The sequence below is a fragment of the Prionailurus viverrinus genome, chromosome E2 (genome assembly GCF_022837055.1).
Source record: "Prionailurus viverrinus isolate Anna chromosome E2, UM_Priviv_1.0, whole genome shotgun sequence".
Taxonomy (NCBI): Eukaryota; Metazoa; Chordata; class Mammalia; order Carnivora; family Felidae; genus Prionailurus; species Prionailurus viverrinus.
In genome coordinates, this window is record NC_062575.1 from 55,639,860 (window position 1) to 55,655,375 (window position 15,516).

Below are 15,516 nucleotides of genomic sequence, written 5' to 3' on the forward strand. Positions count from 1 at the left end.
TGAACCAGACAGACACTGGCCCTGCCTCCGTGGAGCTCGTGGTCTACACAGGTACACAAACAACAATGAAATAAACACAAAACTGCAGCTTACAATGTTGACAAGTGCTAGGAAGAAAAAGGATATAATACTATGAGAAAGTATGAGGGACAAGGGGAAGAACCCAGTTTGGATTAGAGGATCAGAGAAGGCCTCTCTGAGAAAGTGACATTTGGGCTGAGAGACCAAAAGGATTATCAGGGGCTACTCGGAGGGACAGCAGATTCTAGGCTCTGTGATGGGAGAAGTTTAGTGAGTCTAAGAGCCCAGGTCTATGCCCCGGAGCTCAGGTGGAAGGGTGAGCTCCGGACGTGCCAGATCTTTCAGGGCCTCAAAGGCTCTGGTGAGAAGTTTTAAGTTCTATCCTCACTCACAGAGGGTTATTTCCTCATGTGCTCTGTAACTTATGAACGTGTGGTCCTTAGGAGCGGAGGATGCCATCTAGGCGAGAAATGGGAGAGAGGATGGGAACTGGGCTGGGAACAGGTCAGGGATGGGTTTGGACAAGAGAATGAAGAGCTGGGTCTTCCTCACGTGTCTCGCTTTGTTCGTGATAGGGATCTTGCTTGCAGGAAGGGAAATGGGGCACAAGATGCCTTCTCATCGTCCCTGAGGGTTGAGCACATGGCATTTTGTTCCTTGGTCGATGGCTTTCAATTCACCGCCCATCACCTGCTTGCCCACAGAACTGGCTTGAGGAAGGAGTGTCTCTTAAAGGCTGATTAGGCCTGCAGTTCACAGGGCTGGTAGGGTTTTAGAACCTTCTGCTCAAGATAAACGAACTGCCGCTTGCTCCAGACGGCCTCAGGCGTGGGAGACTCAAGGGTTCTACTGCACGGTCCCTCCCCGTCCCAGCAGCCCCCGCGTGCATCATTAGGCCCTGATTGGCTCCAGACGTATTCACATGTGCTAATGGCAGGCCTGAGGGGCGGGACTTCGCCGGGCGGCTTCCCCACGTGACCTCTGGCTGGTCGGACGTTGGTGAGGCTGGGGACTCCCAGGCCGCCTACTGAACTTGTTATGAGTCAGCCTGATGCGTTAGCCTTCCTCTCCCTTCGTCCCTTCACGGTGAGTCATCCAGTAGTTGTACACATGCTTATTCCACGCATCAGTGGGTGGATCCGGCGGGTCGGGAGGCTTTAAATCAGCCAATCAGTTCATTCCTTATGGAAACAGGAAGTTCCCGTAGATAGTGAGTCGGCCAATCGATCACGTGATGCACTCGGCCAAACTCGAGGAGGATGGTCAGTTGTCTGGATAGTAGCCTAGCAGAGACCTGCTGAGGCGGGCCCTGGTTGGCTCTGTAGGAACCCAAGACAAGGGGGTAAGTCTGGAAAAGGAAATGATCATTTAGCGGGAGGGGAAAGAGGTTTCCTGTGGAGACAACCCGTGGCTGCACCAGGCCCTGGAGAAGGGAATGAGAAATTGGGAGAGATCGGAATTTTAAAGTCAGAAGGACCATTACACACTGGGCTATAACACCTTCTCATTTTATAGATGGGAGAAATGGGAGGGAAACCAGAAAGGGAACAGCACTTGCCTAAAACTTCCAGCGAGTAACCTGCAAAGTCCAGTGTGGAACCACCACAGAGCTCTCCTCAGTCTTCGACCTGAGGTTGTAAATAAATCACTATATTCAATTAGATTCTGAGAAGTAATTTATAACTAGAATTTTTAATTTCAAAAATTAAAAAAAAAAAAACAATCTAACCGAAGAAAGAACTAGACAATGCAAATCTCCCCTTTCAGTAACTGAGCAAGCAGATGAAAAAATTAGTAAGGATATAGATACCATCAACCAAATTGACTTAAGTGACATTTATAGAATATTCCATCCAATAATAATAGAATACATATTCTAGTCAAGGGCTCATGGAACACTTAGACTATGTTCTGAGCTATAAAACAAGCCTCAACAAATGTAAATGAATTGAAGTCGTATAAAGTATGTTTTCTAACCACAGTGGAATTAAACTAGAAACAAATAGTTGGAAAATCATTACGATTTGTGCTTGTACATTTTTCTTCAGTGAATATTTATCAGACAAGAACTTTTCTAAGCTCTGTGGAGGACACAAAGATCTGTTTGATGTAGGGCTTTCTCTCAAGGATCTCACTCTTGGATAGTTCCCCTGGTAGGATATTTCATCAACTTCCCAACTAGACAAACAACCAAATGAAGAGGAAGCATGACAGTAGGCTGTGTGTGGTGAATGTAGCGGCTCCATCAGGCTGGCAGGGAACCAGAACCCTCATGCTGTTGTCAACAACATCCTCAGTCTGTGGTTTTGATCCTTATGGCTATCTCATGGTTGCCAGATGGCTGCTCCACCTCCAGCATTACATCCATATTCCAGGGAAAGAGAAGGAGGAGGAGGAGGAGCAAGAGGGGAAGGGGAAGGAGAAGAAAGCAACAAGCAGAAAGTGGTGTTAGTATCAGAAAAGCAGAACTCCCCAAAGTCTTCAGCATGGTTGATATTTTAAGAAAACAAGTCTCTCAAAGTATTTGCTTAATAATAAATCTAGCAGAGTCCAAGGTTTTTATTTTGCATCGTACATTTGGGAGAAGAGAAGAGTACAATCCTAACAGATAGGTATACAATTTAAGAAAACAGAGTTGTCAGTTATAATGTTATTGTTACCAGAGCAAGAAATTATCAAGTAAGACAACTGGTCAGAATTCCATTTTATTTGGATATCATTTTCATAAGACATGGAATAATTTCTAATGTCTTTAGAGTCTCATAAGACCACTTTGTTTAAATTGTTCTTCCAAGGGCGGATTTGTATCAACAGAGAACAGAACAAGTCAGTAACAGTCATGAATATTCATAAAAAACTGTATATTGCAAAGGAGAACATAAATTATATTCTTATAAACATTCTCGGTTTTGTACAATATCAAATCAGATTCCTTGAGCCCTTTTATAACGCAGAACAATATCTTTTGATTTATAGCTGCAGGGGAAGTGAACATCTTTTTCAATTCTTTCTGAGACTTGTTTCCTTTATTATGAAAACTTATTTTTTTAAAACCAGGCTCTGGAATTCCATTAGCTAGGATTATATGCAGAAAACAGTTCTTCAGAGCTCAATTGTGACGGTAAAGAAAATGTGGTAAAGGCTGGATAGGCTTTTATTTGCTGTCGATATTTTAATAGCCTTTTTCTTGTACTTGGCCCACTGGCCACAGCTTTGCCATAGAGCCACCTCTGGATGTACAGGAGGCAGAAATATAGTTGTTGGGTTTTTTTTTAACTGGGGAATTAATCACCTGAACAAATTTGAAATAAAGGGATACACCGGAGAGTGGTTATCAGGGAGGACAGTTCTCAGAGTTTGTCTGAGACATTGCCGTAAAAGAGATAGACATATAGGGGTGCTTAAGAGAGTCTGTGAAGGGAGACTTCTTTGTGGTTCTAGAGATCCTAGAAGGCTACTTGAAGGAAGTTAAATTTGACCTGGACTTAGAAATTCTGAGAGACAGGATTTGAATGTGGGCAGAAGGGAGAGTTGCAGAAGGATGCCATGAAAAGGGGAGTGGCCTGAGTAAATATACAGAGACAGGAATGTATGGACCATATGTGGAAAGATACTTTCCTCTTTGTCAGGCAAAGAATGGCAGAGCGTAGGGAAGGGAGCAGTGGCGATAGGCCAAGTGTGGGGCAAAATCATGGACAGCCTCAAATGCAAGGCAAAGGGGTTTGGAATTTATCCTGTCAGCCATAGAAATGTCTTTTATTGCTCAAATACCTTTGTTTTTAGTTTATTTTTTATTTTGAGAGAGAGAGAGAAAGAGAGTCGGGTGGAGGCAGAGAGAGAGGAAGAGAAAGAGAATCCCAAGCAGGCTCTGTGCTATTAGCGCAGAGCCCAATGTGGGGCTCCATCTCACGAACAATGAGATCATGACCTGAGCTGAAATCAAAATGCTTAACCAACTAAGCCACCCTAGTGCCCCATTGTTCAAATACCTCTTAAATATATCCCATCCTCTCCACCTCCATAGCCACGGTTCCAGCTCAGGATGCATTATCTTTTTGTTAAACTATTTCTTTCTCCTTGATGCAGATCCATAGTGATCTTTATGACACCCCATGGTTCAAACCTGTTCCCCCATGGTTCAAAAACTTTCTGTGGTTCCCATGATTTCCTAATCAACTTGGGAGAGAGGCCAAGCTTCTCAGCCTGGCATTTGAGGTCCTTCAAAGGGGGAGGACTCAGAGGTGACAGCTGGAGGGGAAAGAAGAAAGACATGGTATTTGGACTCTAGAGAGACTCATGGAGACACTGCTCTATCCTTGAAGCTCCTCAGCCTCTGTTTCCATGAGACTCCTGATTCTCTAGGCAAATGGAACCTAAGAGTGATTGAAGAGACAAAAACCCCTAGTGGGCTATGAATTTACCTCTACCTCCACCTCATGCCTCTTCCTGCTGACTCTCTCCTCATCCATTCCAAATCTTGCCCTCCACAACATACAGATCTGAGGCCAGAGTTAGCAGCAGGCTAGGACCTGGCCTTCTCTTTTCCCTGAGACCGTTAGTGCTGATGGCATTGCCACTGTCATGGTTCAGTAAGTGGAATGAGAGGTAGGGTGGGAAGTGTCTGAGGAAGCTAAGAAAGGGTAGGGGTGAGGTGGGTATGGTGGGGGTGGAAGACAAGCAGGGCTGAAGTAAGGTGAAGAGGTTAGACATAGAGAATTAAGTACTTTATAAATAATAAATAATAGACATCTTCCATGTGCATATTCTGTGACCCACTGTGGGTCCCATTTCATCTACCCAATAACTCCATGAGGAATTATTGTCCTCATTTCACAGATGAAGAAGCAGGCTCTGGGAGATTCAGCAACTTGCCTAGAAATTTCTCTGTTGGAGTACCCAGGTGTTCTGACTCCTAATGCCATTTTAGTGCCACACCACTCTAGAACTTTAGTGGTAATAAATGTATACACATCTTCTCTCTCAACACCATCATCTGTGTGGTGGGTGTCATTAAGTCACATCTTAGAGCAGAGAAATAGCATGGTGAATAACATGTGAAAAGCCAGTCCCAGGCCTGATGCTGTTACTCCTTTCTCTGTAACCTGGACCAATGCCTTTAACCTCTCTGAGCCCCAGTTACCCAATGTGTCTAAGGGACTATAATAAAATCATCATGAGGATGGCTTAAGCTGATTTCTATGAAGGTATTGAGAAATCTGTAAACACTTACACAAGTCAGTATTACTACCGTAATTTTAAGATGGCATTGCTAGAAGTAGCCTCAAGAACCATGAGGTTCACCACCCATCCATTTTGTACAAGAGAGAGCTGTCATCTGGTAAATGAAGAAGGGAAGAGAATAATTGTTGACCTAAGAGCCAACAGCTAAGTTCCAATCTACAATTATTATAAGGCACCGTGTGCATCTGGTTAATGTATCTCATTCTCACAACACTGCAGCACTGGTAATGTTGTGCCTGTTTTTCTGATTGAGAAACCGAGATTCAGAAGTGGGGCTACATGGCCAACTTCACAAGATACAATTACTACCAACAATAAGAACAACAAAAAACCCAGAAGACTAAATTGGGGTGGTGCAGTTAGGGGTCCACAAGACCACCCTCAGGTTCAATGATTCACAAGAAAGATTCCCAGAACTCAGCAAAAACTGTTATATTTAGTTACGGTTTATTATAGCAAACAAATGGAGATTGAAATCAGCAAGGGAAAAGGCATGTAGGGCAGTATCTAGGAGAGACCAAGAATGAGCTTTCAGTTGTCTTTTCCCAGTAGAGTTGTGCATACAGTATTTACTTCTCTTGGCAGTAATGCTTGGCGATATGCATAGTATTGCCAAGCAGAGGAACTCACCGAGCTTTAGTGTCCAGGGTTTTTATTGGGAGCCTGGTCCCACAGGCATGGGTGACCTTAGTCTCCAGCTACTTCAGAGGTCAAGCTGATACCACATGTGACCCAAGGTCCCCACCAAAAATCACACTGTTCACGTAGACTACCTGGCATGGTCCCTAAGTAAATAGACACTCTTATCAGGTAAGACATCCCAAGGGCTTAGAGGTTACCTCCCTGGAGCTGGGCAAGGGCCAAACCTTTCTAGGGTAAGGTTAATCCTTTAATGTACACGTAGGATATTGGAGGGCACTAGCGTCAGTTTTTCAACTTGAATCTCTCTCCTACGGGGTTACATTCTGTGTTTTGGTGGAAGTCAAGAAGGTACCAGTGGAAGAAGTATAATCTTTTGAATATTTGAACTTCCCAAGGAATCCCCAAGCAATTCTGTGCCTGTGGCCTACTGGCTTAATAAAAATATCATGTCCCCCATAGCTATAAATCAACTCAGTGCTACCATAGATGATAACACCAAAGGCACATTCCACACTATTTGGAATCTTGAAGCACAAGCGTGTACCCTGCTGATCCATAATGTACTTAAAAGGGACATCATGACACACTTATTCTGTACAGATATAGAACACAAGAGTTCTTCCTGTGAGAGGATATTGAACTCTCCATATCAGGTGATATTCAGTCTCATGCAGTGGGTGGTTTGTAAAGGAAGAACTCCAAGAAGACATTTTGGTAATTGTGTGGTTTTTACCTCACAGGGCACTGGGCTTTTTAAACCTTAGGTATTTCATTTTTACAACAATAATACAATGACACAGGTATAATTGATAACTTATGTTTGCAAGTAGAAATGGCAAAGAGAAAAGAAGTGACTTAGCCAACAACATCCAGCAGATAAGAGGTGGAGGTGGGAAATGATCACAGATCTGCTGGGAAGGGGCAGAGCTTGAGGGGAGAGTTGGATTGGGAAGGAAGACAGCATAGGAGCTGGCCCTAGGAGGTCTGGATGGGGGGACAGGTAAGGAATCATAGGCAATGTAAATCCTCAGAAAATGCACTCACCCTCAGTCTTCAGAGTGCAGTGTCCAGGTTCAAGCTCTTCCTCCTTCAGCAAGTCTCCTCCATTTGCTCACCTACAAAGTGCAGAGAAGGGAAATATACTTGTGAAAATCCAACAATCCCGGGTTCCATGAGGTTATTGGGGTGGAGGGGAGGAGTACCAAGTAAGCTAATGGGTGAGAAACCACTTTGTAACTTGGAAATACTGTGCATCGGTTAAATGTCCATGAGGATCCCTTGTTTCAGTCCCAGTCTGTCTTTCCCTTCAGGCCAGACCCAGAAACCAGAGCTCCACGACCTAGAGATTCTTGTGGCTGGAGATCCTGTGACCTTGACCTGTACCATCAAAGGCACCTGTGCAGAGAAACCAAAGCCTTTTTCCTTTCCTGGAATTGGCCCGCTCTCTCCTCCAACACAGACGGCTCCAGCAACTCCTCCTCCTGGTGCCGCACTTCACCCCAAAGCCTCAGGATTATGGCACCACTCTCAGATGTTATTTGAACTTCTCCCTAGCTAAGTTGACCAGAAGTAGCATGGTCATGTTCCAGGCGGTCTGTAAGTGCTGGTGGGCAAAGGAAGACGCAGAGTCTGAGAGAACTGGTGGGCTCAAGAGAAATTCCTGAGTCCTGGGGTGGGGCTGGGTGGGAGGAGTCTGGGAAGCTGTCACATCTTCTCAGGGCTTCTATGGCTGGAAGGCCAGAGGTAAGAGCTGAGCCAGAGTCAGAGATAGATGAGGAAAGAGGATGTAGGGTAACTGGTCTGTGAAGTCCTGCTCCTCTGGGCTTCCAGAAAGTCTTTCCAAAGCTCCTTGAGAATCATGAATAAGGAAAAGGCTGGGTCCTGAAGGACGTAGAAAAGGGAAGTCAGGATACCTTGCTGATTGCTGACCTTCCCTTCCCATAGCACCCACTAGGCTGCTCTATTCCTCTTGTTCCTTGGAGAAGACTCTACAGTGCAACTGTTCCTTCCATGGGATCCCTACACCCTCTGTGCAGTGGTTGATGGAAGGTGTTCCTGTGGATGTGAACAGCACAGACAACATCTTCCAGGTGACTTCCACCATAATTGGCCCCTGGACCAACAGCACCATCAGCCTCATAGGGGAGCCAGAAATAGTCATGAGTCTCCACTGTGAGGGGAAGAACCAGTATGGAACCCATACTTCAAGCATCTTCCTCCTACCAGGTAAGTACACAGGGGACTACTGACTGAGCTAGAATGACAGCACCTGGGGACCAAGATGAGGCTGGGCACAGGGCCAGAGGGAAGAGGAGTAGCTCAGACTTCACAGCCTTAGAAGAAAAAACACTCTCACTTCCCTCTGATTCCAGATAAACGTTCAGTTTACAGTGTGTTCATGAAGGGGCTGATCCAGGGCATTGTGTATGGATCCATTGCATCGGCACTGTTCTTCTTCTTCCTTGTCCTCCTTGCGTGAGTATCAGGTTGAAATTCATCATCAAGCCTTTTCCAACACCTACTACATTTATTTATGTCCCTCATTCCCTTCCATTCTTCTCTAGTATTTGCCTTAAGGCTATAAATTTCCCTCTAAGCACAACTATAGCTGCATCTCACAAATTTTAATATGAAGTATTTTAGTATCACTTGGGTAAATATTTCTAATTTCCATTACGATTTTTTGACCCATGGGTTTTTTCCTCAGGCACAACAGCATTCTCTAATAATTCTCTTTTCTTTATTTCTACCTTAAATCCAGTAAGTGGAAAGAATATACTATGCATTATTTCAATTCTTTATTTTCTTTGTGGCACAATTTTTGTGTAGTTTTTATAAATATTCCACATAGGCTTAAGAAATGTATATTCTATATTTGTTGAAGGAAGTGTTCCATTGATATATAGCCTTTAAATCAGGTTTACTGATCATGTTTACATCTTCTCTAGTTGTACTGTGACCTCTACTCGGTGCCCTTCTCTGCACGTCACCTCGCATCCCTGCCCCTTTCTCTCACCTGGCTGAAATTTAGTCATCATTTAGGGCTCAGCTCACAGCCCTCCCATCATGCACTCCAGGAAACTTGCCCTGGCACCTGGACTGGGTGCATTTTCAAGCCCCCCCCCCCCAGGCAACTGGGCTTTCAGATATTGTCAGTGCTAATGATTCTACTCTATTGTGACTAAGTGTGGATATCTTTGTTTGTTTGTTTGTTTGTTGTTGTGTACATCTGGCCTTTTTCATCTGTGATCTGGTGTATTTTATCAATTCTGGAAATTTTTCAGCCATTGTTGCATACATTACTGCATCCACCCTTTCCTTTCACTGTGGGCTTCTCATTTAATATTTCTCAGACTTTTTTTTTTCTCTGTTTTACCTCTTGCCCTGTGTCCCGTATTTTCCAGGGACGTAGACAAGTGAACAAGTGCTGGGTTAGAGGTCCATACAAGGGAGATACCAAGAGGACCCCACTGGTTCAGAATCTCCATCTTTGTAGGGGAGGGTAGCATCCATACCGCCTAGAAATCTTCCCACCCACCCTTGGGGAGCTTTCCTCAACAGACAACTCTGTCAGTATCACAGATGTTTTCTTTCTTTCCCCAACTCTCTTATCTCCTCCCCCTCACTCTCAGCAATAAGTTTTACCTACTTCATAGGAAAAAAAAGCAACTCCCCAACACCTACAGTTATTGCCACTGGCACTGGTGATTTACTCCTTGCCTTTTTCAGAGAAAGAGGCATCCCTATTCCTGTCCAAGGTTAGCCTCACCTCCTTTGCCTGGGAATCCATCTCCTCCACACTCCATTAATCATCCCTTCTGTCTCTTAAATTTTAAATCATTCTTTCTTTACTGGCTCTTTCTCTAAAAGATATAAACATGCCCAAATCTCTCCTGCGTCAGCCCCACAAACTCCTCCTATGTACCATCCAATTTTTTTGAGAGAGAATAGCTTATACCCGCTGCCTGATTCTCCTCACTCTTACATTCTTCAGTCCCTTGCTGTCTGCTCTCCAGCACCAAGCCACTGAAATGGCACTGTCTGAGGCAGCCAGTTATCCTTGCTCTCAAAATTATTCTCAGGATCCAATGGCAGATGTTCTGTATCTTTCTTGTTCACTTTAGGTGGCGTTTATGATTCTGGTTGGGGTGGGGGTAAGGCCCTCCTACACATGGGTTTTTTTTTTTCACAGCAAAGAAGTATGGCGAGGTTGTCTGCTGAAAATGACGTGGGTGGGGGCAGGGGTGGGGGGAAGGGATCAGGAAGAATGGTAATGATGGTGAGGTGGTTGGAATGGCCACTGAAGAGAATGAGTGGGATCCGCACAAGAGCAAGGAAAACAATTGGTGACCAGCAACAGAGGCCCAGTGGTGACTGCAGGTTGCTCATTGTTAGCAGCACCAAGCATCATTGCTATGTCATGTTTCCTCCCAGCAGCTGTCATTGGAAGAAAAGGGGTGAATGGCAGCATTGATCTGGGTTCGGGTCTTTACAGGCAGGGTGCCATGGAAGGGTGACAGGATGGGAGACCAAAGAGACTGTGGAAGCCGGAGGGAGAGGGCACTCAAGTGGACAGCTGTTGTACCCGGTGGGGAGGGCGATAAGGAAGAGAAACCAGGAGGGCCTTCACAGGCATAGAGTGTGGCGTCTTGGATCTGAAGCCTCCATCTGTGAGATCAAAAAACAGAAACACAAGACTAGATAAGAGCCCAAGAAAGCTGAACAGAACAGGGGATTCTGGGTGGCTCAGTCAGTTGTCTGACTCTTGGTTTCGGCTCAGGTCATGATCTCATGGTTCATGAGACTGAGCCCCACATTGGACTCTGTGCTGCCAGCGTGGAGCTTGCTTGGGATTCTCTCTCTTCCCCCTCCCAACTTTCTGCCCCTCCCATGCTCACGTGCACGTTTCTACTCTCTCTCAAAATAAATAAACTTAAAAAGAAAGCTGAATAGAACAGAACTAGGCAGAGCATGGGGTTATCATGGTTTAAACTGTCATAGGTGGAAGTTTCGACAGATGATGCATATGGGATAATGGTTTAAGGAGATAAGTCACATTAGTCAGGACTCTTCCAGTTGTGAGTGACAAGAGCTGAATTCAGCAAGCTCAAGGAACGAAGAACAGTTATTTGTTGCTATATCACAGTCCCCTAAACTTAGCGACCTTAAACAATGGGGTCCCACCTGAATGATTCTTCAGCTTCCGTGGTATCCACAGAGGTCACCTGGTATTTATCTAGCGGCTGGGCTGGCTGGGCTGGAAAGTCCAAGGTGCCTTCATTCATGTGCCTGACATTTTTCTGGGGACAGCCAGAAGGCTGGGCTCATCTGGGCCCCTCTCACTTTCCATGGAGTATCAGGGCCTCTTTTATCATGGTCTCTTCCAAGGCAGAAGTCACCAGCCCTCTTTAAGGCTATGCCTGGAATTAACAGAGTGTCACTTCCATCATATTCTCTTTGAGCAAGTCATAACCTAGCCAAGATTCAAAGGGAAGAGAAAACTTGAGACCCCATTTCTCCATGGGAAGAGTGCCAGAAACTTGCAGCCATCTGTAATCTGCTACAGGAACATATTGACCATCTGTTAAGTCGAAGACTTCAACAGCAGAGATTCATTTTCTCATGGTTCTGGAGGCTGAAAGTCCACGATCAAAGTGCCAGCAGGCTTGGTTTCTCCTGAGACTCTTCTCCTTGGCTTGCAGATGGCCACCCTCTTGCCTCTTCACCTGGTCATCCCTGTGTGCAAGCACACCCCTGTCTGTCCCTCTTACAAGGACACCAGTCATATTGGATTATGGGGGCCTCATAATTGAAATTGGGTGCCTCAATTTAACTTACACCTCATTGAAGGCCCTATCCAAATACAGCCCTATCAATTAGGGCCCATCAATATGAGCTCATTTTACCTCAGTTACCTTTTTTTCTTTTAATTGTTTTATGTTTATTTATTTATTTTGAGACAGAGAGCAAGCAGGGGAGGAGCAGAGAGAGAGGAGGGAGAGAGAGAATCCCAAGCAGGCTCCGCACTGTCGGCACAGAGCCTGATGTGGGGCTCAGTCTCACAAACCATGAGATCATGACCTGAGCCAAAATCAAGAGTTAGATGCTTAACCAACGGAGCCACCCAGGCACCCCACACATGACGTTATTAAGAGTCTGCTGTCTCCGTGTCTTTGTTCTGCTTCCTTCTGTGTTCACTTGACCTCTGGAGGCTCTTTCCTTCCACCTAGTGGCAAGATGGCCAAAGCAGCCCCATGATTATATTCTCTGATCTCAGCAACTCTAGCTGAAATAGAACTTGTCTTCTTCTTGGTGATACATCAATCCCAGAGAAGACTCTGATTGTCCCTGCTTGAGTCACAGGCCCATCCTCAACTAATGACCTGTCCAGGTGGATAAAGTACTTTGGTGGGCCAGTCCTAAATCTGTGTACTGTGCTGTTCCAGTCCCATGGAAACCATAATTAAAGCTCCTACACATGCTTCCCCCTCACTCCTTCCCCTTCCTGACTGACCCCAGTGCTTCCCCGTGTGGCCTTGTGTGGCACAGGGTGCCCCCTCTCAGAAACTTTGAATAACAAAGTGTCTTCAATGGCAGTCATCCCTCAATTTGTTGGCTTCACCATACCTGAATACAAACAAAATCCCACGTGCATGCCCACTCCTTGGGAAGAGCCAGACTGGGCACAGCAGGGGAACCAGTGAGCAGGGTGGTTGCCATTGCCAGGGCAAGAAAGAGAGGGACCAGTCGTGTAATCAATGGTACGTCTTAACAACAGAGCACTATGCAGCTGTAAAAAAGATGAAGGAAGCTCTCTGTGTACTAATATGCACACATATGCCAAAAATACTAAGAGGAAAGGTGCAAAAAAGATTTGTCTAGGAAAAAAAAATCGTATACATATTGAGACATTAGAGGGCTGGAAGAGAAGCTGAGGAGAGGCACAGCTGTGGAGGGCCACTGAGCGGGAGGGCTGGGACTTTGTGCTGGGAGTGCTGGGGAGCCATGGGAGGGCCAGGAGCAGGGGAGTTGCAAGCCATCTCTGGGGCATGAGGCCAGGAAAGAGGCTAGGAAGAGGATCCAGCTCAAAAGAATAGGGATTTGTATCTGCATTTGATGAGGGGAGTGCAGTGCTGGTCACAGAACCAGCAAATGGAGGGAAAATTGGTCTTCTGACCCCCAGCCCAGGGAACGGGGAGGGGGTGGGGGGAGACTAAGCACAGTATTAACCACAAGGCTTGTTGCCCTAGAATGAAGATTCTTAAATGGTGGGAGGACAGGCACATTCCCAAGGCCAGAGAGACCCCAATTATCCAGAAGCCAGAGCTGCCGGAAGAGCCAGAAACAGCCATGGAGTCTGAAGCCAAAACTCCTGGGCCTCAATTGGAAGTAAGTCCCTGGGCTTCACAGGGCCACCAGCCAGGCTGCTGCACAGCTGACGCCAGCTGATCTCCACAAGCTGCCGGAACTCACCCACTGCCTAGCAGCACCACTGGGGAACACTGGTTAGAAACAAGGATTCTCAGGGGTCCCTGGACCTGTGAACCCAGCCCCCCAGGGTCAGAGCCCAGAGGGCGGCAATCTCTCCTGCGCATTGCGAGTCGTGGCCACTGGCAGGGCTGGGCCTGAACAGAGTGTCTGTCTAGTTCTTCAAGCCAAGTCCATGCCATGGATGGTGAGGACCCTGAGGGGCTCCAGGCCCAGCCCCTGCCCCACCTGGGGAGGCAGCCTTGGCCACAAGTGGCTGCTGCCCTGCTGGGAGAGAACAGTCAGTACCAGAGAGTGGGGCCTTCTCAGTCTACTCGGAGCTGCCATAACAGAGTACCACAGACTGGGGAGCTTAAACCACACAAGTTTATCTTCACAGTGCCAGAGGCCAGAAGACCAAGATCAAAGCGTCCGCAGGGCTGGCTCCTTTGAAGGCCTCTCTCCCTGACTTATAGACGGCCACCTTCTCCCTGCATCCTCACGTGGCCTTCCCTATGTGCATCTGTGTCCTAATCTCTTTGTATGAGGACACCAGTCATAATGGATTAGGGCCCACCCTAATGGCCTCATGTTAACTTAATCATCTCTTTATAAAGGCCCTGTCTCCAAATGCAGTCGCCTGGTGCTGGGGATTAGGGCTTCAACATATGAATTTGGCGGTGGGCGGGCACAATTCAGCTATTTGTATCCTCTATTGATGGGGACCCAGAAAGGGGAAGGGCTTGGCCAGGGCAGGGGAACACCAGGACCTGGTTTTCTCACAGTCTAGGGCTCCCGAGAGAGGACAGACCATGGACAGACAGACTCCCAGACAGATCAAGACACATGCATGGATCGAAGATGCGGAGACCGACCGGCCCAGCCAGACCTCACAGACCTACAGGGCAGGAGCAGCGACTTTGTCTGAGACTCTAAGACCGGAGACCACTGCTAGGAGCTCACGCATTCCCTGGGCAGACATCCCCCCAAAGACTCCTGGGTGCTGGGCCTCTTGGTCAGCCCCCACCAGGGACACACCTGCTTCCTGCCCTTGAGCCACACGGTCTGGGCCGGCAGGCGGACATGCAGGAGCACGGAGAATGGACAGAGGGGCCTGGGGGGAGGCAGTACTAGGAAATGTGCTAATGCTGTGGCAGAGGCCACACGGGCACTGTGACCCAGAGTGACACCCTCCTGAGGCCTCGGGCGCTACCAAGCAAATCCGCCCTCGGCGTTCTGCAGAGAGAAACGGGGAGCTGTGGGAGGGAAGCGCCCGAAACACTAAAGAAGCCCCAGAGGCCTCTCTGCAGGGACACGGGGGATCATGAAGCCCGTCCTCCACACCCCCACATTGCAAACAGCCTCAGAGTGCCTCAGGCCACACAGCAACACTGTGCACTGCTCAGGACCCCTCCATCCCAGGACCTTTGGTCCCTGGAGCAGCTCTCCCCGTCCCTGGCCATTTTCTCCTGCACTAAGATTCTAGTGCACAGGTTGCAAAATCAAAAGCCCACATTGGCCCTGCAGGTAACAAAATGGGTGCTGTTGGCCTGGTGGGGACCCGGTCCATCTTGAGAGCAGGCTCCCCACCTGAAGGGGGTGCCAGCAACAGCGAACTCAGCTCCAGCTCTTACCTCCCGACAGGAATGAGATCTGAACTGCTGGGTCTTCTGGTTTTTGTTTTAATCTATCTGTCCTCTACCTCTGACTGTCTGTCTATCTATATCTATCATCTATCCATTCTCTACCTATCTATCTCTGTATTTTCAGAAGAATCCAGACACCTAGATTCTAGTGTGAAATTTCTGGATTCACACACGTTAGTAACAGTGTTTAAAAAGCACCATGGGTCCTGGGGCGCCTGCGTGGCTCAGTCATTTAGGCATCCAACTCGATTTTGGCTCAGGTCGTGATCTCATGGTTCGTCAGGCTCTGTGCTGACAGTGTTGGGATTCTCTCTCTCCCTCTCTGTCCTTTCCCACTCGTACACACTCTCTCTCTCTAAAAATAAGTAAACTTAAAAAAAAAAAAGAGCATAGATCCATGTAAAGCCCCGTGTGGACCTATCACTTGCAAGTCTGATCAGAAGCATAGACCTGGAGGAGACACCTTTTCTCTAAACACACCTCCTGCCCAAAGGAGGTG

The 15,516-nt window shown here is 47.0% G+C and overlaps 1 protein-coding gene across 4 annotated transcripts; it reads left to right on the forward strand.

The window, feature by feature from the left end:
• The first annotated feature begins 1,000 nt into the window (after window positions 1–1,000).
• On the forward strand, window positions 1,001–15,294 carry LOC125153736 (SIGLEC family-like protein 1). 4 transcript variants are annotated; one of them, XM_047837209.1, is made up of 6 exons: window positions 1,001–1,107; window positions 7,215–7,500; window positions 7,849–8,130; window positions 8,277–8,379; window positions 13,155–13,293; window positions 14,157–15,294. In XM_047837209.1, exons 2-6 carry the CDS (start codon window positions 7,479–7,481, stop codon window positions 14,424–14,426), a joined length of 816 nt encoding a protein of 271 aa, XP_047693165.1. In that variant the 5' UTR covers window positions 1,001–1,107; window positions 7,215–7,478; the 3' UTR covers window positions 14,427–15,294. The 4 variants fall into 4 exon arrangements, with proteins under 4 accessions (XP_047693165.1, XP_047693164.1, XP_047693167.1 ...); XM_047837208.1 differs by lacking the exon at window positions 1,001–1,107 and adding an exon at window positions 1,226–1,363; XM_047837211.1 differs by lacking the exon at window positions 1,001–1,107 and having other exon boundaries at window positions 14,162–15,294.
• The last annotated feature ends 222 nt before the right edge of the window (window positions 15,295–15,516 follow it).

Excerpts from the sequence above, each read along its gene's own strand:
- LOC125153736 (XM_047837209.1), top strand. The coding sequence starts at position 7,479 with ATGGTCATGTTCCAGGCGGTCT. Across the intron at positions 7,501-7,848 it reads GGTCATGTTCCAGGCGGTCT|CACCCACTAGGCTGCTCTAT; the intron begins GTAAGTGCTGGT and ends CCCTTCCCATAG. Across the intron at positions 13,294-14,156 it reads CTCCTGGGCCTCAATTGGAA|TCTAGGGCTCCCGAGAGAGG; the intron begins GTAAGTCCCTGG and ends GTTTTCTCACAG.